The sequence below is a fragment of the Anas acuta genome, chromosome 31 (assembly GCF_963932015.1).
Source record: "Anas acuta chromosome 31, bAnaAcu1.1, whole genome shotgun sequence".
In the NCBI taxonomy this organism is placed as follows: domain Eukaryota; kingdom Metazoa; phylum Chordata; class Aves; order Anseriformes; family Anatidae; genus Anas; species Anas acuta.
Window position 1 is genome coordinate 1430190 of NC_089009.1, and position 23632 is coordinate 1453821.

At 48.3% G+C, this 23632-nt stretch overlaps 2 protein-coding genes and 1 long non-coding RNA gene across 12 annotated transcripts in view; 2 read left to right on the forward strand and 1 right to left on the reverse strand.

The window, feature by feature from the left end:
- Window positions 1–23632, reverse strand: part of LOC137846297 (C-type lectin domain family 2 member B-like) — a 153495-nt gene that overhangs the window by 85286 nt on the left and 44577 nt on the right. Inside the window, exons 1-5 of one of the 8 annotated variants that reach the window (XM_068664217.1) lie at window positions 7118–7296; window positions 6754–6864; window positions 6274–6455; window positions 5792–5895; window positions 4704–5493 (exon numbers count right to left, since the gene is read on the reverse strand). The exons of 3 other annotated variants lie outside the window; for them this stretch is intronic. In XM_068664217.1, the coding sequence (XP_068520318.1) occupies window positions 5352–5493; window positions 5792–5895; window positions 6274–6455; window positions 6754–6864; window positions 7118–7205 (627 nt within the window). In that variant the 5' untranslated portion in view covers window positions 7206–7296 and the 3' untranslated portion in view covers window positions 4704–5351. Of the gene's footprint in view, window positions 1–4703; window positions 5494–5791; window positions 5896–6273; window positions 6456–6753; window positions 6865–7117; window positions 7301–10042; window positions 10130–23632 lie in introns of those variants that run through there. 4 more of the 8 variants (XM_068664215.1, XM_068664202.1, XM_068664207.1 and 1 more) reach the window with 4 other exon arrangements.
- Window positions 1–23632, forward strand: part of LOC137846260 (killer cell lectin-like receptor subfamily B member 1C) — a 56392-nt gene that overhangs the window by 21000 nt on the left and 11760 nt on the right. Inside the window, exons 2-6 of one of the 3 annotated variants that reach the window (XM_068664125.1) lie at window positions 17548–17663; window positions 21426–21597; window positions 22186–22284; window positions 22674–22802; window positions 23123–23277. In XM_068664125.1, the coding sequence (XP_068520226.1) occupies window positions 21513–21597; window positions 22186–22284; window positions 22674–22802; window positions 23123–23277 (468 nt within the window). In that variant the 5' untranslated portion in view covers window positions 17548–17663; window positions 21426–21512. Of the gene's footprint in view, window positions 1–10234; window positions 10362–17547; window positions 17664–21425; window positions 21598–22185; window positions 22285–22673; window positions 22803–23122; window positions 23278–23632 lie in introns of those variants that run through there. The other 2 variants (XM_068664126.1, XM_068664124.1) reach the window with 2 other exon arrangements.
- LOC137846334 (uncharacterized) lies at window positions 555–3479 on the forward strand. Its single transcript, XR_011090464.1, has 3 exons — window positions 555–2507; window positions 2897–3025; window positions 3347–3479. It is a non-coding gene; the product is annotated as an uncharacterized lncRNA (long non-coding RNA).

Genomic DNA, 23632 nt, shown 5'->3' on the forward strand with positions numbered 1-23632 from the left:
CTGAGGGCAAAGGGGAGATGGGGACTCCCAGGAGACCAAGATGATTTTTCCCCCTTGGGATGGGCAAACATACAGCTGGGGTGAAGGGGGAGCCTGTTTCCAACTGTCGTGGGTTTACGTGGCAGGGTTTTGGTAGCAGGACTCCACGTCCCAAAGGACACTGAGCCCCATATGATGCAGCTGAGTCTCTGCACATTTGGGGAGCCTGAAGGACCCTGCCAGGAGCACAAGGAATGGATCTGATGGGGAAAAGTGTGCTGGGGGAGGGAGAATGAAACCATCTGTGGCAGCAAACAGTTAACTGGGCGTGATCCCCTCCCCCCCCCCCCCCCCCCCCCCCCCCCCCCCCCGGAACTGAGCAATAAAACCACATCATTTCGGGGAACTACTGGAAGGGAAGGAGGCGGAGCAAGCAGTTCCGCCCACCCATCCCCCTACCACCAATGTCACTCACTAGCACCATGTCCAACCTCTCCTTGAACACCCCCAGGGATGGTGACTCCACCACCTCCCTGGGCAACCCACCCAATGCCTGACCCCTCTTTCTGAGAAGTGTCTCCTAATTTCCAACTTGAACCTCCCCTGGCACTACTTGAGGCCATTCCTTCAGGTCCTATCACTAGTTATCTGTGAGAAGGGGCCGAACCCCAGCTTCCACACCTTCCTTTCAGGTAGCTGTAGGGAGCCATAAAGTCTCCCTACCCAATTCCCCAACCTGTCGTGGTCTCCCAGTACTGATCCCTGAGGGACTCCACTAGATACAGGTGTTATATATGGAGTGGTAATTTGTGTTGAGAAAATGGTTGATATTAATAAAGAAGGGGGAGATTTGAGAGTGTGGCCATGGGGGTTGGAAAGCCCCGTGGTTGAGATAACACTAGACTCTTAAGGATGAGGCCATAAGGAATGTAAAGATTTTAGAGGGAACAAAGAAGGGTGATTCAGGAGACTCCATGCAGTCTGGGGTTTCTTGTTCTCCAGACCTTAAGGCATGGATGTTTCTGGGTGTTTGCTGTTGTTGTTATATGCAAAGTTGTTTGACCAATAAAAAGATGTTTTGAAGAACTGCTGTTGGGAGAAGGGTATAAAAGAGGAGCCTATCCTCAAGATTAAAAAAAAAAAAAAAAAAAAAAAAAAAAAGCAACACAATGAAGTTATGTCATCAATAAAGAAGCAGGAAAGAGGAATGAGAAGGAGCAGGCTGGCAGAATGGAGACCAGGACGGGAACAGGCACATTGATTGCCTCATGAAGACGAGGCAATCTGAACCACGGGGCTTTCCAACCCCCATGGCCACATTCCCAAATCTCCCCCTTCTTTATTAATATCAACCATTTTCTCGACACGAATTACCACTCCATATATAACAACTCCATATATAAGAGGGGCATTGAACAGCCGTGAGCTGTGGCAGGAAGCTCCAGCCCCACCGCTGGTTTGCACTTCACTGGTGCAGCTCTGAGCATTTTGGTTTCCTGTCCTCTGGACCCCGTTGTGTCCCCTCCACCCGCTGTGTGTCCTCCTGCCATGGAGGATGAGGATGGCTACATGGCCTTGGACAGGCGATGCAAGCGGGGTGCTGCGGAGAGGCCGGGACCCCTCCGGGATGCAGGTAGCGGGGTCCGGTCCTCCGTCCCCACCACGGGTTTGTGGTGGTGAGAGGATACCCCGGGTGGCGATTGCTTGGTGGGGGGAAGAAATGGGGTGGCACAGCTCTTGGGGTCCCATAGAGTCGCTTGAGATGGGGAAACTGAGAGGAGGCTTGGGGGGGACACTTGTCTGTGGTAAGCTCAGTATCGTGGAATAAAAATGGTTTTGTACCAGAACTGGGAACATGAGAAAGCAGAGGAAATACCAGAGAGGTGGTTCCGTTGTTCCATGAGGGCTGGAGATGGATGAAGTGTGAGAAAAGAGAGAGAAAGGAAGCATTTTGAGGACTTCTGCTGTACGGTACTCCCTTGCACGGCAAAGTGCTCGGCAGTACACCCCCATTTTCTAGAGCCATAAAGTTGGTGTAACTGGGAAGCTACAGTTCAGCTTCTCCCCGTCCCCTCCAAGTTCCTGACGGCTTTGCTGTAGCCAAAGCTGCCCCACGGCAAGCAGCAGGACCCTTGTAAGGAGGGTCCTGGGGTGGGAGAAGCAGAAAGAAGGTTATGATCATTGGGTTTTCACTTGTTTTTGTTTTTTGTTTTTGTTTTTGTTTTTTGTTGATTTTTGTGCAGGTAGCAAAGCATCTCTCAAGATCTGCTCAAAGAGAGGGGCTCTAAAAAAATATTATTTTCATATTGTATTTATTAATTTTTATTTATTTATTTGATATTATTTTATATCAATTTACTTCTTTTCATTGTATTTAAATTTTAATTTACAAGAAAGTCCTTTCTGAATAACACCACGGACTCTTTCAGCTCCTACCACATGCCCACAGTGGCACAGAGTCCTTCTGAAGCTGAGTGTGCTGAGCCACGTGGTGCTGCTGGTGCTGGTGGTGGTGCTCAGTGTACAGGGTAAGTAAAACCCACTCGTAAACACGTCCAAAACCCAAGCGACCATGAGGGACTTTTTTATTTTATTTCTTTTTCGCCAGAGGGCATTCAGGGTTTTATCCTAGTGACCATCTCCATTTGGATGGGGACAATTTTGCCCCACAAGATGCATCCAACAAGAGTAAATCCCCTCTGAAACAAACAAAGAAACATAAAAACGCAAAAAAATTGCTTTTAAGGCAAGAGTGGAGATCACAAGAAATATTTTTATGCTTCTGCAAAAGTTGCGTATAGTCATGACCAGAAAGGGAGGTTGCAAAATAGCCTGGAGAACCCAACTCAGCCCTGCTCGGTTTTCACGACGTTGCCCTCAAACAGCCGCAGTCTCACCCCAAAATTTTGCCTCCAAGTTTTTCAGAAGACGCCGACTCCTCCCAATGCTCTGCAAAACAAGATCGAGGCCAGGGGAAGGAGCAGGATGGAGGTGAACATGATTCCCTCCCTGCTGCGCTACTTCTGTCGCTGGAACGGCTCCGCAGGTAACCCCTTCCCCGGGGGGGTCCCTGGGGTGGGATGGGTGTCCCCAGGGGGCTGTGAGCCCAGCTCAGTGTCGATGAGCATGGCGAGGAAGAGCTCATTTTGCTGATCATCTCCATCCTCTGTGGGCCTCTGGGAGGAGGAGGCACCTCTCCACCTTCCCCATGCTCACCCTACCGTGTCCTCCTTGTGGTGGATGGGTGGGAAAAGCGGGCAGGAAAAATTTGGGAGAGGAGAGAGCTCCCTCCCCAGTGCTTCTTGGCTGGTTTAAGCGAGACCTCGAGCACTTTTTGGGGTGTCTCACGGCTCCATCTCCTCTCCAGGCCATGGGGGCTGCAAGCTCTGCCCCCCGTCTTGGCAGCTTTTGGGGGACCAGTGCTACCAGGTTTCCAAATCCATTGGGACTTGGATAGAAGGCAAAACAGACTGCGAAAGTCGGGGATCCCATCTGGCCGTGCTCCGAAACATCACTGATATGGTAAGTGCAGAGTGGAGAAGGTTTCAAAAGGACCCAAAAGTCCTGGGTTTTGGTGGGTAAAGGGGCAAAAACTGCCCCGGAGCTGCTGGTTGGTGGCAGGAGGCTTGGTAGCTCCAAGCAACCACCTACTAAGAGGAGGGAACAGGGCTGAATTGCCACCTAAAGGGCTTTGGAGGCTCCTTCCCACCTTTGGCACAGAAGGAAAGTATACAGAGCTTGGGGGGAGCCCCCAGTGTCTCAGGCTCTGAATTTAAGCTCTTTCCATCCACTGAGCGAGGCAGCACCCAAGGCACGGGTGGTGTTTAGGGCCCATCTCTTTGAGGATTAACCCAGTGGGTTCAAAAAGACAGCTTTGCATCCCAATGAGCCTCTTGCTGAAGGCCTTTGGAAGCCAACACTCCTCTCCCATTCACCAGGAGCACTTAAGTGAGATCACCCGCCAGGAAGAGCTAAGGGTGTGGATCGGCTTAAAGGCATCAAACTACATATGGAAATGGGTGGACAACTCCTCCTTCAATGCCACCATGTGAGTACAGCTGCAACCCGTGGTGCGCGGAGCAGCTTTGCTCCACTTCTGCCCCAATATCTTCAATATTTGTTATCTGCAACAGCTTTTTAAACGCCCCCGAATGGCTTTATAGCCCAATAGTTGGCTGTACGAAGCACTGCAACCTAAGATCTCATCATACCTAAGCAGCCAACGTGGTTTTAACACCCTGGGCATGCTCCAGTGGAGGAAAGAGCCAGATGGTAGTGCAAGCACAGCAATCTGCACACGCATCTGGGCAAGCCCGCAGCAAGAAGCCTCCTGGAGCCCAGTGAGACAGGCTGGGGGAGAAGCTCCCGTTGCCCCCTAACCCAAGAGCAAAAGGGTGCTGACGGTTTTGGTTTGCAGGTTCAGTTCCCTTCAGAGTGTGGACAACGGCTGCGCAACATTGAAAGACAAGCTGGAGGTCAACAGCTGTAGGAGCGACCAGAAGTGGGTTTGCCAGACAGAACCCTTCCATCTCCTTTCAAAGACTGCAGGAGACAGAGAGCTGTATGGTGCCCACCCCAAAAAGACCAGCCTGCAGGATGCTTGCTGCTAATATTTGGGGTGAAGCCAACCCTCCTTGTTACAGCTCTGCAAGTAATTTCAGGGTTTGAACCCGACTAAGCCCAGCTGAGACTATCAGTGTATGGACTGGTGAAATTAGCATGTGGTTTATTTTTTTTTAATTAAAAAAAGCATACCAATATGTACATACAGACTGTATTTGTTGCATTCTTGCTTTATCCTCCTTCCAACAGAAAATGTATAGTAAAAAAATAGCATAATTCCATAGCACATCAGATTTGTAGGTTACAGATCTATTATTACAAACATACAGGTTTACAAAAATTCATGCCATGTGACTAAGAGCACAGATAAAATGCTTCTTAAACCCAAACAGGCTTGCTGCAGTGACTGCTTCCCTGGGGAGCCTGCTCCAGTGTGCAACCACCCTCTTGGTGAAGAACCTCTTCCTGATGGCCAGCCTGAACTTCCCCTGCCCCAGCTTGACACCATTCTGCGGGTCCTATCCAATCAACTCCCTTGACTGATTAGTGGGATAGTGCTTGATGCACCCCAGGGTATGGTTGTCCCTCCTGGCTGCCAGGGCAGACTGCTGGCTCATATTCATTCTCCTTGCTATCAGCTAAAACTCCCAGATCCCTCTCGTTACTGGACAGTACAGAAGATTGACTGAGCCTCCAAGAATCTGAGCAGAAAGGAAATTCTAATAATGTTGTTGCAAAGAAGCAGATTTAAGTAAGTTTTTACCAGCTTTTGTGCTAGTTTTGGCACAAGCATTATGTTTATGAGATCTTTATTCGGGGTGAATCTTTTGCCTCCGGAGGACGTAGTCGTTGTGCCTGCTGCAGATCCAGTATTTCTCCATGTGGCAGAAGGCTGAGCTGATCTTCTCCTGGTTTATGTACACACAAGGGCCATCTCCCCACACCTCAAACCTGCAACGCAGACACACTCAGGAGTGAGCAGAAGGGAAGAAAGTAGGAAAACTACCCTAAAAACTGGAAGAAAAGTTGGGGTTTCCTCTCCTGGGAAGGTCACAAGGGACAGCGTTCAAGGTTTAATAGGGGTTCAGAGCGCAGCATCCTTGGTCCGCACCAAGCCTCCCATGGAAAACCAGCGGTGCGGTGGCAGGAGAAGGTCCCCGTCCCAAAAGAGGCCATCCCAGACCCTATAAGAACTCCTGCCCTAATTGTCAACCCGAGGTACCCAACCCCAGCAGGCAGAGAGACTGACCAGTCGTTGAAGGCTGTGCCGTTGGTCCACCTGCACCGGCCGTTGACATCCTCGTGCAGCCCCAACCAGTGGTTTCCTTGGCCCATGTAGCGCTTGATGAAAGCCTTTAGAGAAAACAAAAAAAAAAAAAAAAGGGTTTAGGTTGTTCTTTCTTCCTAAAACACAACCTCCACCTCCAGCCTGCAGAGCACCTTGCAATAGGAAGGTGATTTGATTTGAGAGATGTGAATATTCTACAATTTCACAGAAAAAGGAAGCCCCTTGAGGGCAAAGCTCAGGACAGGACCCAGCTGGATGTAGGGAGGGAGTTTTGGAGAAAATAATGTGATATTGCTCATGCCCTAGCCCGGGCTGGTGCTTTCCCCAGGGCATCTTCTCCTGGCTTTGGCAGTGGGTGAAATTTGGGGGAAAATTGGATTTTGGTCTGGTCCCACACATTTTCCACACCAGAGCCTGTGTTGGGACTCGTGCCCAGTTCTCACCAGTTCCTCCAGGCTGTCTATGGAGGTCAGGGAGGCTTCCATGGCCTTGCACTTCTCCAAGCTGGTGATCCAGTTGCTTTCATTCTCTGAGAAATAGTAGCACTTGCTTTGGAAGCTGATCCATTTGTCTGGGCACACGTGGGAGAATTGGGGATGTGATGAGCGAGACTGCAGCTGCGCAACTGTAAAAGGAGAAAACCGAGCAGGTGAGATGCATGGATAGCCACAAAAAAAAAATAAAATAAAAAAAAAAAATTTAATTATTTATATTATATGGATGCGCCAAGAAGGGGCACCCGCTTGGAAAGGCTGAGTAGAGCCTGGTTGAGGGGACAAAAGCGGGTGCTCCATGAAGCAGACTCAGTGCTATGCTTGGGGGGCTTCTCATCCTGCTAGGAAAACCCTGGATTTCCCCACACCATCCCTAAAACAGGTTCCTGGCCCATCTCCCTGCCCTGGGGATGCTCTAGTGGGACTCACCAACCAAGGCCACCACCAGAACGAGGACAAGGACACTCAGCACCACACACAGCGGAGCCAGGAGCTGTTGTACACGATGACATTTCCTTCCCATCCCACGGGGGCTGGAGCCTGGTGGAGAAGAGAGCAGGAGATGTGGGCTGGGTCTTTCCACCCCCCATTTGCCCTTTTTCTGCTGGATCCATGGTTGATCCTATAGCCCACTGGCTTGGGATAGGAGCTCCCTTCTTTAAGGTCCTAGATGGATTTAGAGGTGGCTGCACAGTAAAATTCAGAGCCTGTCCTCACCCACCAAAACACCTTGGTTGGTGCCCATCCCACCAGTGCCGCATCGGAGCCAGATCTCGCTTTCCCCCAGCATTACCCCATTCACATTGTTTTTCCTCATCTCTTGGAGGGTTCAGTACTTCTTCTTGGTCAGGGTGATTTTTTTCTTGGGCTCCTTTCCCCATGGCTGGCAAGGAAATGTCGGTCTCACTGATCACATTCACACATCCAGTCCTCTCGCAGCAACTGGCTGAGCACAGAAAGCAACCATCCGTTACTTTTACTGAAGAAACCTAGTGGGTAGAGTATAAGGCCTCCGGGTAGTGGGGGGGGGCGTTGGAGGAGGAGGGGAGGAAGTACAGCTGCATTAAAGCAGTAAAAGCAGTAACTCTGAAAGCACCAGTACAACATTTTATTGTATGAGCTGGCTTGCAAAGAGTTGCATGCAAAGTGGGTGCCACAGTAATGTGGCTTTGACTCACGGCTTCCTGGGGCAAAACTGAAGTTTCTGAAGGTGTCTGAGGTCTCCTTGGCTGCTCAAAATAACCTCAAAATAGGACTTGTCCCCTCAAAATAGGACTTTTCGTTTTGTTTGTTTTTCTTGTGGGTGCAGAAGTCAAAGGGGAGAAGAGGCGAGGATGACTCCCAGGAGATCAAGATGATTTTTTCCCCTTGGGATGGGCAAGCACACGGTTGGGGACTCTGAAAGGGGAGCCTGTCTCCATGTGTTGTGGGTTTACTTGGCAAGGTTTCAGTAGCAGGACTCAACATCCCAAAGGACATCGAGCCCCATACGATGCAGCCGATTCGCTGCACATTTCGGGAGCCTGAAGGACCCTGCGAAGAGTCCTTGTGACTGCGAAGTGAGCTGGGGGAGGGAGGATAAAACCATTCGGGCAGCAAAGAGTTAAATGGCTGTGATTTCTAGACCACTGAGTAAGATGACTAAGAAATTTTGTGGAAACTTGGTGGGAAGGAGGTGGAGCAAGCAGGTGTGTACATTTGTGCGCTCTTCGCTGATCATTGCTTTCCCTTCAGATACTCAAAGAATCAAATAGAGTTAAATGATCGTGATTTTCACAGCACTGAGCAAGAATACTACAACATTTTGGGGAAATGAAACGGCAGAGGTGGTGTGGAGGAAGTGGCTAAATGCATTTGTGTGCCCTTGTCTAGTTTCCCTTCAGATACTCAAAGAATCAATCATCAAGGCGGGAAAAGACCCCCAAAATGGAGACCAATCCATCCCCCTCCCACCAATGTCACCCCCTAAACCATGTCCCCAAGCACCATGTCCAACCTTTCCTTGAACACCCCCAGGGACAGTGAAACCACCACCTCCCTGGGGATCCCGTCCCAGTGCCTAACCACACTTTCTGAGAAGTGTCTCCAAATTTCCAACCTCAACCTCCCCTGGCACTACTTGAGGCTGTTCCTTCAGGTCCTATCACTACTTATCTGTGAGAAGGGGCTGACCCCCTGCTCCCACACCTTCCCTGCAGTTAGCTGTAGGGAGCCATAAGGTCTCCCTGCCCAATTCCCCAACTGGCCTCCCCTCTCTACCGACCCCTGAGGGACTCCACTAGATACAGGCCTCCAACTTGACTCTGTCCCATTGACCACAACCCTCTGGCTTCTCCCCTTCAGCCACTTCATGGCCCACCTCACTACCCCATCGTAAAGACCACACTTCCTCAGTTTAGCTGCGGGGATGCCGTGGGAGACGGTGTCAAAGGCTTTACTGAAATCAAAATAGCCACGTCCGCTGCTTTACCATCATCTATCCACAAAGTTACGTCCTCATAAAAGGCTGTCAGCTTGGTCAAGCACAACTCCCTTGGTGAAGCAAAGTGTGCCTACAATGCCCCTGTTAGTTGTATCTGTGATGTATTTAAACAAGCCCTTTTTTGTCCTTTACCCCTAGGGTAAGGCTTAATTCTAAGGAGGCCTTTGCTTTCCTAGTTGCCTCTCTACATTAGCTAACAGCCTTATACTCCTCCCACATGGCCAGCCCATTCCTTCCACGACCTTTAGACACTCCTCTCCCACTCAAGTTTGCCAAGCAGTTGCCTGGTTAACCATTGAGGTCTCCTGAACTCTACCATCTCTTGCTGACTGCGACACCTCCCTGAGCAACTTGTTCCCAGTCCTAATCACTCTTTCTGAGGAAAAAATTTCTCCAAATTTTCAACCTGAACCTCCCCTGGCACAACTTGCAGCCATTTCCTCTAGTTGTATCGTTAATTATCTGTGATAAGAGGCCGACCCTCAGCTCACCACAAGTTCCTTTCAGATCGTTTCAAAAAGGATACAGCTCATTACACTAGTTGCATAGAGGATATGGCTCAGCCTTCCCCACAATTTCCAGCATCAAGGGGCACTTTGGGATACATTTTGGTGATTTCCCCATCTTCCCACTGCATTTTTGCCCGTCGGAAAGCTCTCTCCTGGGGCAGTTTGAGCACAACCATGTTTGTTTCTCAGGAAGGGGAACGCACTGGTTTTAGGGCCGGGGCTGAATCCATCACCTGCTTCGAGCTGGCTGAGCCCAGCCAGGTTTTGGAGCTCCCAAAAAAATATAGGGGAAGAAGGACCAAAGGCTGCTGGAGTAGGATCCCCATCCCACCTCCTTTCTGTGTCACGGACACCCAAGATCTCATTGGGAAGGTGCCAGGATAGGTCCCAGCCCACCACCTATGGGAAGGGGCACGAAACCATTTCTGAATGGGCAGATGTGACAGCAAAGCCATCGGTAGATGGCCAAAGGTTTCTGCCCTGGACACCCCTTGGCATTGCAAATTGCCAATTTGAGAATAAGAGATTAAGAAAAGCGAGAAAGAGACAGAGGGTAGAAAAATGGGAGAGGGCAAAGGAACATAAAAAAATCTTAAAGAAAAAAAAAAGAAGGAAAGAAGGTGGAAACCCCTCCTGACTGTCTGCTCCTTCTCTCCCCATTGCAGCCCCTACCTGAGCGTTGTTTACTCAGCCGGCCCCCAGTTTTGTTGCTCACACGTGGACTTACCCTAAGAGCAGTGTGTCTACTCCTGGTGTCTCATGTCTTGCTTGTGCTGCAATTCAGTGAACGAGAGGAATAGCTGCTACAGAAGCACGGAGTGTTACTTAAGAGCGAGGGGAGGCATATTGCTCAGCCTGTGATCCTGTAGAAGAGCAGTGGCAGTAGGAACGCCTCTCTTGACCGATATGTGCAAAGTGACTCAAACCTCGCTGGCTGCCACTTGAACACAGGTTATAAACGTTTGACTGATAACAAAACTGAAAAGGAAGCAATCCTCTGTTACTTTTGTTGAAGAAAACCAGTGAAAGGAGTTTAAGGCCGCCGGGGGGAGTAATGCTGCATGTACTGCAGTAGCGGTGAAAGCACCAATACAACATTTTATTGTCTGAGTTGGCTTACAAAGATTTGTATGCAAAGTGGGGGGCCACGGCAATGTGCCTTTGACAAACCTCTTCCTGGGGCAAAACTGAAGTTTTTGAGGATGTTTGAGGTCTGGTTTGCCACTCAAAATATCCTCTTGTCCCCTCAAAATAGGATTATTTTTTTGTTTGTTTGTTTGTTTTCTTGTGGGTGCAGAGGGCAAAGGGGAGAAGGGGTGAGGACGACTCCCAGGAGATCAAGATGATTTTTCCCCTTGGGATGGGCAAACACATGGCTGGGGGCTCTGAAAGGGGAGTGTCCTGGTTTCAGTTAGAATTAATTTTCTTCTTAGTAGCTGGTGCAATGCTGTGTTTTGGCTTAGGATGAGAAGAGTGCTGAGATGTCCTTGGCTTAGTATAAGCACTGCTCTGCAACAATTAAAGCATCGGGGTGTTATCAGCACTCTTCTCATCCTAAGCCAAAACACAGCATTCCACCAGCTACTAGGAAGAAAATTAATTCTAACTGAAACCAGGACAGGGAGCCTGTCTCCATGTGTTGTGGCTTTACGTGGCAAGGTTTCGGTAGCAGGATTCCACGTGCCAAAGGACATCGAGCCCCATACGATGCAGCTGAGTCTCTGCACACTTGGGGAGCCTGAAGGACCCTGACAGGAGCACAAGGGATGGATCCAATGGGGAAAGATGCTCAGGAGGGAAGGGAAGGGAGGATGAAACCACCTGGGTTGCAAGAGTTTATTACTTCAATTTTACCTGAAATTACTCGCAGAGCTGTAACAAGGAGGGTTGGCTTCACTCCAAATATTAGCAGCAAGCATCCTGCAGGATGGGCTTTTCGGGGTGGGCACCATACAGCTCTTTGTCTCCTGCAGTCTTTGAAAGGAGATGGAAGGGTTCTGTCTGGCAAACCCACTTCTGGTCGATTCAACAGCTGCTGACCTCCAGCTTGTCTTTTAATGTTGCGCAGCCGTTGTCCACACTCTGAAGGGAACTGAACCTGAAAACCAAAACCGTCAGCACCTAAAAGCAGCTCCTTTTGCTCTTGGGCTAGGGGGCAATGGGAGCTTCTCCCCCAGCGTGTCTCACTGGGCTCCAGGTGCCTTCTTGCTGCAGGCTTGCCGCTGTTGCAGTTGTACTCACCTGGCGGCGTTGAAGGAGGAGTTGTCCACCCATTTCCATGTGTACTTGGATGCCTTTAATCCGATCCGTACTGGTCGCTTTGGCTTGCTGTCCTGCTGCATCTCCTCATTTAAGTGCTCCTGGGAAATGGGAGAGGAGTGTTGGCTTCCAGGGGCCTTCAGCAAGAGGCTCGTTGGGGTGCAAAGCTGGCTTTTTGAACCCATTTGGTTCATCCTCAAAGAGACGGGCCCTAAACACCACCCATGCCTTGGATGCTGCCTCACTCAGTGGGTGGAAATTTCTTAAATTCAGAGCCCGAGACACCAGAGGCTCCCCCTGAGCTCCGTGTCCCTCCTTCCCATGCCAAAGGTGGGAAGAGGCCTCCAAAGCCCTTTTGGTGGTGATTCAGCCCTGTTCCCTCCTTAGTGTGAAGTGGCTTGGAGCTACCAAGCCTCCTGACACCACCCAGCAGCTTCAAGGCAGTTTTTGCCTCTCTACCCACCAAAACCCAGGACTTTTGGGTCCTTTTCAAGCCTTCTCCACTCTGCACTTACCATATCGGCGGTGTTTCGGAGCACGGCCAGATGGGACCCCCGACTTTCGCAGAATTTTTTGCCTTCCATCCAAGTCCCAGTCGATTTGGAAACCTGGTAGCACTGGTCCCCAAAAAGCTGCCAAGACTGGGGACACAGTTTGCAGACCCCATGGCCTGGAGAGGAGACGGAGCCATGAGACACCCCAAAAAGTGCTCGAGGTCTCGCTCAAACCAGCCAAGAGGCACTGGGGAGGGAGCTCTCTCCCCTCCCAAATTTTTCCTGCCTGCTCTTCCCACCCATCCACTGCAAGGAGGACACGGTAGGGTGAGCACGGTGAAGGTGGAGAGGTGCCTCCTCCTCCCGGAGGCCCACAGAGGATGGAGATGATCAGCAAAACGAGCAAAATCAAGGGGATATGTCTGGTCCCACACAAGGATGATGTAAAACAATAAAAGATACAAAAGGCTGGGCCGTGAGACTGGAGGAGGCAGGAGGAACTTGTGCCCCTCACCTGGGCACGAGGTGTGCGTGGGTCTGCTTCTCTCAGCTTGAGCTTCTTCCCAGTTCCGGTGTGCCCGTTTCCAGTGACTTTCTGTATGAACTTCTCTGAGCGGTTTGCTGAGTTTGGCCGAACCTATCTTCATGAGGCAATCAATGTGCCTGTTCCTGTCCTGGTCTCCATTCTGCCAGCCTGTTCCTTTTCACTCCTTTTTCCTGCTTCTTTATTGATGACATAACTTCATCGGTGTTGCCTTTTTTATCTTGAGGGCTGGCTCCCCTCTTATACCCTTGTCTCCACAGCAGTTCTTTTCAAAACACCTTTTCATTGGTCAAACAATTTTGCATATAACAACAGCAAACACCCAGAAACTTCCACGCCTTAACAGCTGGAGAACAAGAGAACCATCTGGAGAACAAGAAACCAGAGACTGCATGGAGTCTCCTGAATCACCCTTCTTTGTTCCCTCTAAACTCTTTTATATTGCTGATGGCCTCATCGTTAAGAGTCTAATGGTATCTCAACCACGGGGCTTTGAAACCCCCATGGCCACACTCCACATCTCCCCCTTCTTTATTAATATCAACCATTTTCTCGACACGAATTACCACTCCTTATATAACAAACCCAATATACAACAGGAGCATTGAACGGCTGTGAGCTGTGGCAGGAAGCTCCTTTCGCACCGCTGGTTTGCACGTCACTGGTGCAGCTCTGAGCATTTTGATTTCCTGTCCTCTGGACCCTGTTGCCATTTCTAGAGGGGTAATTCCTGTCGAGAAAATGGTTGATGTCAATAAAGAAGGGGGAGATTTGAGAGTGTGGCCATGGGGGTTGGAAAGCCCCGGGACTGAGGTAACATTAGACTCTTAACGATGAGGCCATCAGGAATATAAAAGAGTTTAGAGGGAACAAAGAAGGGTGATTCAGGAGACTCCATGCATTCTCCGGTTTCTTGTTCTCCAGCTGGTCTTTTGTTCTCCAGCCATCAAGGCATGGATGTTTCTGGGTGTTTGCTGTTTTTGTTACATGCAAAGTTGTTTGACCAATGAAAAGGTGTTTTGAAAAGAACTGCTGTGGAGAGAAGGGTATAAGAGAGGAGCCTGCTCTCAAGATTAAAAAAAAAGGCAGCACGATGAAGTTACATCAATAAAGAAGCAGGAAAAAGGAGTGAAAAGGAACAGGCTGGCATAATGGAGACCAGGACGGGAGCAGGCACATTGATTGCCCCATAAAGATAGGTTCAGCCAGACTCAGAAAACTGCTCAGAGAAGCTCAAGCTGAGAGGAGTGGACCTGTGCACACAACTGCCTCTCGCTGGTCAGCAGTTGCACATTATGGGGAGTCATACGTCCTTAGGAACAAAGACTGTCCTGGTAACCTTACAGCTTATTCTCCTTCTTAACAATCGGACAGTTTATGAGCCTGAAATATGGAGCCAAATTGAGGTCAAGGTGTGGGACTCTGCAACTAAAAACAACAAGGTTGCAGTGGGATTGCTCAGCACCTGGCAAGCAGTCTCTGAGGCCTTAAAGAGCCATGTGGGGCCACAGTCAAAAATGTGTGGTTTGCCAGATAGTGAGGGAGCTGCGGTCTAGTTTACTGATCTGACTGCCACGCCATGGGCCCCTCTGCCGCTACAGCCATCGAAGGCTTTTGCTGTTACGCCCCCTGGTGACCTGGACGTGCCTTTTGACCCAGGCCTCATTGGCCTTGAAAAGGAGATGGATATGCTTTTCTTCGATCTGCGAAGAACGGGATACGTAAGACCTGAAGACCAAGTTGCTTGACAACTTAAAGTGAGACATATTGTTCAAAAGTTCAAAAGGAATGTTAAATGGAGACTATTATGTTATGGAACTTAAAGGATTGTTTGTTACCTTTCCTGATTGTACGTATGTATAGGCATACTCAGGTTAGTATGTAAAGCAATGGTATGTATACATGTATTTAGAATGTTTAATGTTCGTGTGTGCATGTTGGTAGAGCACAGACTCCCCGCACACCCAGCGCTGTTTACTTGCCTTTTATACCTTTTATAGCTTTTATACCTTTTAGAAATATTTGTTTTATAAATATTACAAAATTCAGATTGAATTGAGACCTCATTTATAACAAATTCAATGAATGAGAGGAGTAGCTACTGCTGGTGCAGGAAGTGTTACTTAAGATCGAGGCGAGGGGTATCGCTCATCCTAATATCCTGCAGAAGAGCAGTGGCAGTAGGAACGCCTCTCTTGACCAATATATGCAAAGTGACTCAAACCTCGCTGGCTGCCACTTGAACACAGGTTATAAATGAATTCCTGATAACAAAAGGCAAAGGAAAGCAATCTTCTGTTACTTTTATTGAAGAAAGCCAGTGGAAGGAGTTTAAGGCCCCTGGGGGGAGTAACGCTGCATGTACTGCAGTAGCACTGAAAGCACCAATACAACATTTTATTGTCTGAGCTGGCTTGCAAAGGTTTGTATGCAAAGTGGGGGCCATGGTAATATGCCTTTGACTCACCTCTTCCTAGGGCAAAACTGAAGTTTTTGAGGATGTTTGAGGTCTGGTTGGCTGCTCAAAATAACCTTTTGTCCCCTCAAAATAGGATTATCTTTTTGTTTTGTTTCTTTATTTTCCTGTGGGTACAGAGGGCAAAGGGGAGATGGGGCGAGGACGACTCCCAGGAGATCAAGATTATTTTTTCCCCTTGGTATGGGCAAACACATGGTTGGGGGCTCAGAAAGGGGAGCCTGTCTCCATCTGTTGTGGGTTTATCTGGCAGCTTTTCGGTATCAGGGCTCCACGTCCCAAAGGACATCGAGCCCCATACGATGCAGCCGAGTCTCTGAACATTTGGGGAGCCAGAAGGACCCTGCCAGGAGCACGAGGGATGGATCCGATGGGGAAAAGTGTGCTGGGGGAGGGAGAATGAAACCATCTGGGCAGCAAAGAGATAAATGACGGGGATTTCCACAGCACTGACCAAGATGACCCAGGCATTTTGTGGAAATTCAGTGGGAAGGAGGCGGAGCAAGCGGCTGTGTGCATTTGTGCACCCGTGGCTGCTCTCCTCATCCCGGACACCCTTTGGCATTGCAAACTGCTCCCTAAAGTCCCCCAAAATGTATTATTAGTTTTTTCCCCAGGCATGTCCCAGCACCTGTGTGGTTAAAGGCAGCTGTGCTGCTGTCGCCGAGCCTCCTCCCAGTCTCAGCTGTGATTGTTCAGAGCATCCAGAGGAAGTTCTTCCCATGACAGCAGGGTGTAGCTTGCTCACTGGACCAATTCCAGGTTGTTTTGTCCCAGGAAATTATTGCATGCTGCGTTGTTCATTATTCCTAATCTCTCTTCTCCCTGCTTCCTCCAATGCTGTGTGAGTAGGGGTGTTACCAAAGCTGTGGATCAGCGATTGGTGTGCTGAGAAACGTTTCCTTTTTTTCCTCTTTTAAATACTGCCCCCTGCTCTAACCACTCCCCCTTGCTAATGACAATATTGAGGAGGAGTGGCCAAAAAATAAAAATAAAAAAGAGAAGCGCACATTTCCATTAGAAACCTGCCCGTTTGCTAAAACACATATTTTCTCCCAGACAAAGCTGTGGGCAGCTCTTGGAGACACAGGAGCTCTGCAGAGCATGCAGCACACGATGAGAAGGCATTGGAAGCTTTCCATCAAATGCCATATATTCAGGCCATATTTTCTGCTTTTAAACCAGCAGTAACCAGAGCACCAAACTCCTCTGCTGCCAAGACAGGACGTGTCTCTAGAAACTTGCTTTATGTTTTCACAGAATGACAGAATTGTAGGGGTTGGAAGGGACCTCAAGAAATCATCAGGTCCAACCCCCATTTCCTTCAAAAATGACAAATTTTGCAAGAAAGCCATCTTTCAATTTTATTTTTTTCAATTTTATCTTTAAAGCTAGAGTAGCGTCTCTTCAAACTTGGGTTTGAAAGAGCACCTTTAGGTTGGCCACAGACTGGTGAAAACATCCCTTTTATGGAGAAAAAGGGTTTTTGAACGTGCTGGGTGGCAGCTTTAAAGCTGGTTTGCTCCCTGCAAGTGTAAATGAATTTTGCCCGGCTCAATTCCCTTCTTCCCTGCCCTTTGCAAACCCAAAGCTCAATTTTAATCCGCTGATTTTTGAAGTTTTCCAGAATTGGGACCTATGCCTGGAGGGAGCTTTGGCTCAGCTGGGGCGAAGCCTCTGTGATCCAGAGCAGGAGTAGTCATTGTGTGTTGCTCCCTCTACCGGAGAAAATAAGGTGATAATAATGTATTTTGGGTTCAGAAAGGTTGTGTTTGAGGTGGTCGAATAAAAAGGGCGTTTATAGGTTAGTTCTGGGCAGTTCAAACCCCAAAAGAGAAAACCCCAAAAGAGATGAAGCAAGAAAGATGGGACTACTGGGATGGACCAAGCTCTGGGTTTTGGATGAAGGATGGAGTTTGGAAGAGGAACCTATTTACAAAAACAAACAAAACAAAACAACAACAACAAAAACAACAACAAAAAAGAAAAACACAGTGGATGCAAAATCATTTGAACCAAAATTTTGGGTGTTGAAAGGATGCCTAAAAATCCCCAACATGAATTTGTACAGACACAAAACGTAGGCAAAGGACAATGGGATGGACACATCCTTTCTGCCATGCCCTGGGGTCCCCGTTTAAAGAGGGGGAAATAATAATAATACAATAATACAATAATAAGAGAAGGGGGAGAAAAGAGGGATGGAGCGTGGAAGAAAAGGGAGAAAAGGGAGGAAGAAAAATGGGAGAAAAAGAGGATAAGGGGGAGAAGGGGGAGAAGGTGGGAAAAAGAGGGAGAGTGGGGGAAAAAAGGGTGAGGGGGGGGAAAGGGTGAGGGGGTGGAAAAAGGGGGAAGTGGGGAAAAAGGGGGGAAGAAGAGGGAGGAAAGGGGAGAGGGTGGAAAAGAGGGAGAAAGGTGGGAAAAAACATGGAGATGGGGTCTGCTTCCTCCTCCCCTAGGACTTCATTGGGACCATGAGCAAACAAATACCAGGGAGCTGGACAGGGCTCAGCACCATCCCGACTCAGGGCGAGGAGTGGACGTGGATGGATGGATCCCCTTTGCAGGATGATTTGTGAGTTCTTCCCGAGACCTGTGCAAAAACCCCATCCCAGGAGAAATTTGGGTTGCTCACCCCACTTCCTTGACAACAAACTCCCCCCAGAATCCTTCCTGAGCTGGTGGGGAGCAAATGAAACTAGGGCAATGTGGGTCCACAGCCCCCAGCTGCTCAGCAAGGAGAGGAAGTTATTAAAGCATTTTTCCTAGGTCTTTTCACTGCAATTTCAGGCAGGGAAATTACAACTGGTTAAAAAGGAGATGCCCCAATCCGGGATATTTCGCAGCTGCGGTCCTTCTGTAGCCAGTGTGACTCCGATATCCAAAAAAAAAAATAGAGCTTTTGGGAGAGATAAATATTTATTAGACAAAGCAGAGGGTGTATGGGGAGGAGAAACGAGTGGGTTTTTTTTGTGGGGCAGAAGCTGGAAAATTGCTTTCTATGCAGAAACAGGAGGCAAATAGGGTGGTACGCTCCAAGCTGAATGACTAACTCATTTTAAGGTGTTTTTTTTTTGGGGGGGGGAACATCTGAAGAGATGAAATGTTGCTGCTGGAAGCAGCATCCAAGCTCTTCCTGTTGTGCTGACTAAAATCGTGCTTACGGTGCTCCTCAGGCTGCAGGTGATGGGGGAAAGGAGGGCAAACACCTGTGCGGCGATATTGAAGGGGCAGCTCCGCTCCCACTTGTGCAGCGCGCCGTTGCATTGGATTTGCCAGAAAGAGGCCACCAAGATTTAAGCACAGCTTTGCCCGAGGGAGCCATGACAAGGCACAAATTAAGACATTTCTTTAAATAAGGCACCGTCAGGAACCCTACACAAGGGGGTTTAATGACAGCAGCTTTCTCTTCGTCATCTTCACGGTGTAAATTCGGAGGCGACTCCAGGATGCAGGAGGATGCTGCAGGGGGGCAGCTCAGGGCTCTCCTCCAACTATGCTCCCCCAGTCATGGACATCGATAGTAATAGCATGGGCGTTGATAGTAATAGACTTAAAGGATTGTTTGTTACCTTTTCTGATTGTACATATGTATAGCCGTACTCGGGTTTGGTATGGAAAAGCGATGTTCTGTATATCTAGAAAGTTTGATGTTCTTGTGTACATGTTGGTAGAGCATAGACTCCGCATGGACCCAGCCCTGTTTTCTTGCCTTTTATAAATATTATTAAATTCATATTGAGTTGAGACTTCATTTATACCAATGGCAAAGTTTTCCAAATTCTGGCAAGTCTTTTACAAACAATCCTTTAAGTTTATTACTATTAATGTGCATGACTGGGGGAGCATAGTAGGAGTTGGTAATCCTGGTTGAAGTGCTCCCATATCTTCTATGATTTCATTAAATTCTCTCAGATAATATAACAGTCTCCATTTTCCATTCCTTTTCTTGATTACAAGAAGGCCTGCGATGGCAGTAGCTGAAAGACGGTGACAAGAGTTACCAACCTTCATCCCTACGACCCACAGCAACCACCACTAGGAGACACTGCAAGCGCAGATTCGGGGAGCATATCGAAATGAATTCTTGAACTAATTTTAATATGAAGCAGGAACAGGTCATGCATACGTATAGGCTCATTGTGAAACGTCATGTGTATATAGCTCCTTACTGCTTATAACCGTGGCAAGTTGCCGTGTCACTTGCGAAAGACTTTGGTGGGACTAGCCCCGTTCTGCCCAGCACTAAATAAACATACCTACTTTACAATCTCACTGCTTGTGGAGTCCGTTTTCCGCAACTCACAGCACCACGCTGGGTTTGGTCACACCCTTTCCCCCCCCCCGGGATGGGGGAGAGCATCAGAAAAAAAATGAAGCCTGTGGATTGAGACAGACATGGTTTATTAGGACAGAAAAGAAAGGAAAAGAATAATAATAACGGGAATGGTACTACTACTGAAATCTTTAACAAATGAAAGAAAAATTTGGGAAACCTGCCCTGGCTGGCTGCCCGCCCCTTCCCTCCCAATTTCAGTCCCTAGCTGAGCATTGCTTGCTCAGCCAGCCCCCAATTTTGCTGCTCAGATGTAGATTTACCCTAAGAGCAGTATTTTGAGTCCTGGTGTGTTTTGTCTTCTTGATTGCACAGAGATTTAATGAGTCGGGGGGAAGCACAGCCGCACGGATCATATGGTCCCGTGTGTCAGCTGTTGCCTTTAACGAATCCCTGCCACGACTGCAGAGATGAACACACTCATGTTATGTATGGAAATGAAAGAGAGGAAGAGAGAAAGTGAGAAAGACAGAGAGAGAGAAAGAGAGAGAGAGGGAGAGAGAAAGGAAGGAAGGAAGGAAGGAAGGAAGGAAGGAAGGAAGGAAGGAAGGAAGGAAGGAAGGAAGGAAGGAAGGAAGGAAGGAAGGAAGGAAGGAAGGAAGGAAGGAAGGAAGGAAGGAAGGAAGGAAGGAAGGAAGGAAGGAAGAAAAAGAGGAAAGAAAGAAAGAAAGAAAGAAAGAAAGAAAGAAAGAAAGAAAGAAAGAAAGAAAGAAAGAAAGAAAGAAAGAAAGAAAGAAAGAAAGAAAGAAAGAAAGAAAGAAAGAAAGAAAGAAAGAGAAAGAAAGAAAGAAAGAAAGAAAGAAAGAAAGAAAGAAAGAAAGAAAGAAAGAAAGAAAGAAAGAAAGAAAGAAAGAAAGAAAGAAAGAAAGAAAGAAAGAAACTCAAATCACTCAAAAGCTCACTGTTTGGAGTTCTCTTAATGATGTTATCCTGGTGCTAAAAGAGGAAGAGGAGCAAATCTCCATTACTTTTGTTGAAGAAACACTGTTCACAGGACGATTTTTAACACCCCTCAGGAGCGGGGGCAGAGGCAGGGGAGGAATAATGGCAAAAGCTCCGGATGCTGCATTTTTTTCTCAGCTGGGCTGATGAATCTTCCCTGCAAAGAGAGGGGTGCAGAAATGTGGCTTCAACTTCCCTCTTCTTGAGGCAAAACTGGTGTTTCTGAGGCTCTTTGAGGACTGGTTGGCTGCAGGATGCAGATCCTTTAGGACGCATATTCTTTAGGGAGCGTATCCAAATTGTCTTTTTTCCCCTCAAAACAGAATTAGCTTTCTTTTTTTTCTTTTTTTTTTTTTCTTTGAGGTTGGAGAGGGCAAGGGGGAGACAGGGCAAGGACAACTCCTAGTTGATCAAGGTGGTTTCTCATGGTGTCAAAAGCCAATCTTAGCTCCGGCTTTCTGTAGCAACAGGAAAAAGAAACAACAGAAGAAACAACTGTTCTCTGTTTTCTTTTTTTTTTTACTTTTTTTTTTACCTTTTTTTTTTTTTTTTTTACTTTTTTTTCAAAGAAAATCCTGGAAGAACACAGCCGGAAGCTGTGCACAGGCAGGGGCTGAGCAAAGGTTTCTGCCAGTGCCTGGCAGAGCAGTGATGACAGGATTAAATGCTGGAGTTATTAAAAAACAAACAAACAAAAACCAACCAACTTTCTTATCTGCTTTCAAGGACATCTGCCTTTCTTACTGGAATCACAAAGAAGCAGTGCCTTGTGCACATCAAAGGAATTTAGCTGGGCCCACACCAGAATGGGGTAAAACACTAAAAGACAAAAGCTCTTTTTTTGGCCATGAGACAGCATTAAGACCCAAGTCTGCCCCTATCTTCTCATTAGGGATGTAATTTATGGGGTGGGCTGTGAGCCTGGGGGAGACAGGAGGATCTTGTGCCTCTCACCCGGGCACTAGGCAAGGGTGTTGGTGACCCCAAAAACTTTCAGGGGCATTGAATGGCCGTGAGCTGTGGCAGGAAGTTCAGCCCCACCACTGGTTTGCACTTCAGCGTTGCAGCTCTGAGCATTTTGGTTTCCTGTCCTCCGGACTCCATTGTGTCCCCTCCACCTGCTGCGTGTCCTTGTGTCCTCCTGCCATGGAGGATGAGGATGGCTACATGGCCTTGGACAGGCGATGCAAGCGGGGTGCTGCGGAGAGGCCGGGACCCCTCCGGGATGCAGGTAGCGGGGTCCGGTCCTCCGTCCCCAGCACAGGTTTGTGGTGGCGAGAGGATACCCCGGGTGGCGATTGCATGGCAGGGGGAAGATGCAGGGTGGAGCAGCTCTTGGAGTCCCAGAGAGTCACTTGAGATGGGGAAACTGAGAGGGGTCTTGGGGGGGATGCTTGCCTGTGATAAGTTCAGTATCATGGAATAAAAATGGTTTTGCAACAGAACTGGGAAAATGGGCAAGCAGAGGAAATACCAGAGAGGTGCTTCCATAGTTCCATGAGGGTTGGAGATGGATGAAGTGTGAGAAAAGAGAGAGAAAGAAGGTTGTGATCGTTGGGTTTTCACTTGTTTTTTTTTTTTTTTTTTTTTTTTTGTTATTTTTTTTGTTTTTTTTTGGTTTATATGCAGGTAGCAAAGCGTCTGTCAAGATCTGCTCAAAGAGAGGGGCTCTAAAAAAATATTATTTTTATATTGTATTTATTAATTTTTATTTATTTATTTATTTGATATTATTTTATATCAATTTATTTCTTTCCGTTGTATTTAAATTTTAATTTACAAGAAAGTGCTTTCTGAATAAAACCACGGACTCTTTCAGCTCCTACCACATGCCCACGGTGGCACGGAGTCCTTCTGAAGCTGAGTGTGCTGAGCCACGTGGTGCTGCTGGTGCTGGTGGTGGTGCTCAGTGTGCAGGGTGAGTAAAAACCACTCATAAACACGTCCAAAACCCAAGAGACCACGAGGGACATTTTTATTTTATTTCTTTTTCACCAAGGGGTGTTCAGGGTTTTATCCTAGTGACCATCTCCATTTGGATGGGGACAATTTTGCCCCACAAGATGCATCCAACAAGAGTAAATCCCCTCTGAAACAAACAAAGAAACAGAAAAACACAAAAAAATTGCTTTTAAGGCAAGAGTGGAGAACACAAGAAATATTTTTATGCTTCTGCAAAAGTTGGGTATAGTCATGACCAGAAAGGGAGCTTGCAAAATAGCCTGGAGAACCCAACTCAGCCCTGCTCGGTTTTCACGACGTTGCCCTCAAACAGCTGCAGTCTCACCCCAAAATTTTGCCTCCAAGTTTTTCAGAAGGCACCGACACCTCCCAACGCTCTGCAAAACAAGAGCGAGGCTGGGGGAAGGAGCAGGACAGAGGTGTGCATGATTACCTCCCTGCTGCGCTACTTCTGCCACTGGAACGGCTCTGCAGGTAACCCCTTCCCCAGGGGGGTCCCTGGGGTGGGATGGGTGTCCCCGGGGGGCTGTGAGCCCAGCTCGGTGTCAATGAGCATGGTGAGGAGGAGCTCGTTTTGCTGATCATCTCCATCCTCTGTGGGCCTCTGGGAGGAGGAGGCACCTCTCCACCTTCCCCGTGTTCACCCCACCGTGTCCTCCTTGTGGTGGATGGGTGGGAAAAGTGGGCAGGAAAAATTTGGGAGGGGAGGGAGCTCTCTCCCCGGTGCCTCTTGGCTGGTTTAAGTGAGACCTCAAGATCTTTTAGGGGTGTCTCAGGCTCCGTCTCCTCTCCAGGCCACGGGGGCTGCAAGCTGTGCCCCCAGTCTTGGCAGCTTTTTGGGGACCAGTGCTACCAGGTTTCCAAATCAACTGGGAATTGGACGGAAGGCAAAAAAGACTGCGACAGTCGGGGGTCCCATCTGGCCGTGTTCCGAAACACCACCGATATGGTAAGTGAAGAGTGGAGAAGGCTTGAAAAGGACCCAAAAGTCCTTGGTTTTGGTGGGCAGAGAGGCAAAAATTGCCCTGGTGCTGCTGGTTGGTGGTAGGAGGCTCGGTAGCCCCAAGCCACTTTATACTAAGGAGGTAACAGGGCTGAATCACCACCAAAAGGGCTTTGGAGGCCCCTTCCCACCTTTGGCATTGGAAGAAGGAGGGACATGGAGCTCAGGGGCAGCCTCTGGTGTCTCAGGCTCTGAATTTAAGCAATTTCCTCCCACTGAGTGAGGCAGAACCCAAGGCACAGGTGGTGTTTAGGGCCCATCTCTTTGAGGATGAACCCAGTGGGTTCAAAAAGCCAGCTTT